At 63.9% G+C, this 1364-nt stretch overlaps 1 protein-coding gene across 1 annotated transcript; it reads right to left on the minus strand.

Annotated features, from left to right (window-relative positions):
• Positions 1–132: 132 nt before the first annotated feature.
• Positions 133–1356, minus strand: LOC108167320 (serine/threonine-protein phosphatase 2A regulatory subunit B'' subunit delta-like). The gene is made up of 3 exons (XM_011249870.3): positions 1112–1356; positions 562–737; positions 133–341 (listed from the first exon to the last, which is right to left on the minus strand). The coding sequence occupies exons 2-3, from the start codon at positions 713–715 to the stop codon at positions 148–150; spliced, it is 348 nt and encodes a 115-aa protein (XP_011248172.2). The 5' UTR covers positions 716–737; positions 1112–1356; the 3' UTR covers positions 133–147.
• Positions 1357–1364: the final 8 nt, after the last annotated feature.

Here is a 1364-nt window from a genome sequence, read left to right on the forward strand (position 1 = left end):
CTTACCCACTATGACCGCATTTCCTGTTCCCAGAGTCACTTCCTGTTCCCCTCTCCCTACTTCCACATTACTTTCTGTCCATCCAACTTTCCTCTCCTGACCCCGCCCCAGCCCCGCCCCCGAATCCCACCCACTTGGTGCCTGCTCTTACCCCATCGGTTTGGACCACGCCCGCTGCAACACCACCCACACCCCAGGCCCCGCCCCCCAGACCACACCCACCTGCGGAGTCCCCGCCTGCTCGCGCTGCTCCCGTGCCAGGTACTTGTCCACGTTGAAGAAGGCGTCGAAGAACTCACCCGCCAGGCCGCACTGCTTCAGGTCGCGCAGCGTGATCCGGCCTGGGGGTCGGGGGTCACATGGGGTCACGCACAGGGCCACCCCTACCAGGGTTGCCCGTGATGTCACCCGGGGTCAGGGGTCACACCCAAGGCAACCTGAGCTCACATTGGGGAGGTAGGATCAGAGGTCACCCTGGAGGTCACAGGCTAACCCCAGGGGTCAGGAGTCCCCCACAGGGTCAGAGGTTGCCCATGGTCGGAGTCCTGGCTGCCCGCTCACCGGGGCAGCGCGGGGCGACGAGGTCGAGCACCTGGCGTGCAAGGTCGTGGAAGGGGAGGGGCTCCACACCCCGGGCGGCCATGCGCTGGGCCTGCTCCTCATAGAAGAACTCGAGCTCAAACATGGAGAGAGCGCCGTCACCGTCCAGGTCCATGCAACGGAACCAGTACTCGGTGCTGTGGGGTAGGGGGGTCAGGGGTCAGAGGTCACAGGGGCAGGGGCAGTGTGCGGGGTCACAGTCAAGAGGTGGGGGTCACAGGGTAAGGGTCAGACAACATGGCATTTGTGGGTGGCATCAGGGGTCATAGGGGTGGGGGTCACACGATCAGGGTCAGAGTTCATGGGGTGGGGTCATGGCATCAGTGATTGCGGTCAGTCAGAGAGGGGCAGAGCCAGGATTGAGCGGGGTGGGGGGTGGGGGTGGAGTCACAGCATCCTGTGGGTGTGGCCATGTTGGCAAGTGGCCAGTCAGTGGGCGTGGCCACAGAACAGCGAGGTGTGGGGTCAGGAGAGAGCAAAGGCCGTGGCCGACCGGGGCACCGCCCCTCACCTGGTGGGCGTAGTCTTGTCCTCCTCGGAGAGCAGGAACCATACAAAGTCTGCGTAGCTCAGCTTCCCGACCTTTCGGGGCAGCCTCGCCCTGCGGGGTCACAGAGTCAGGTGACAGGGTCGTCACAAGGAAGTGGCCGGGGTTGCACAGGGTGTGGGGGCAGTGATGATGTCACAGGGAGAGGGGTCAGGGGTGGGAAGGGCCTGCAGATGATGTCACAAGGAAGTGGAAGAGGTCATACAGGAAGTGATGA

The sequence above is a fragment of the Mus musculus genome, chromosome 9 (genome assembly GCF_000001635.26).
Source record: "Mus musculus strain C57BL/6J chromosome 9, GRCm38.p6 C57BL/6J".
NCBI classification, from domain to species: domain Eukaryota; kingdom Metazoa; phylum Chordata; class Mammalia; order Rodentia; family Muridae; genus Mus; species Mus musculus.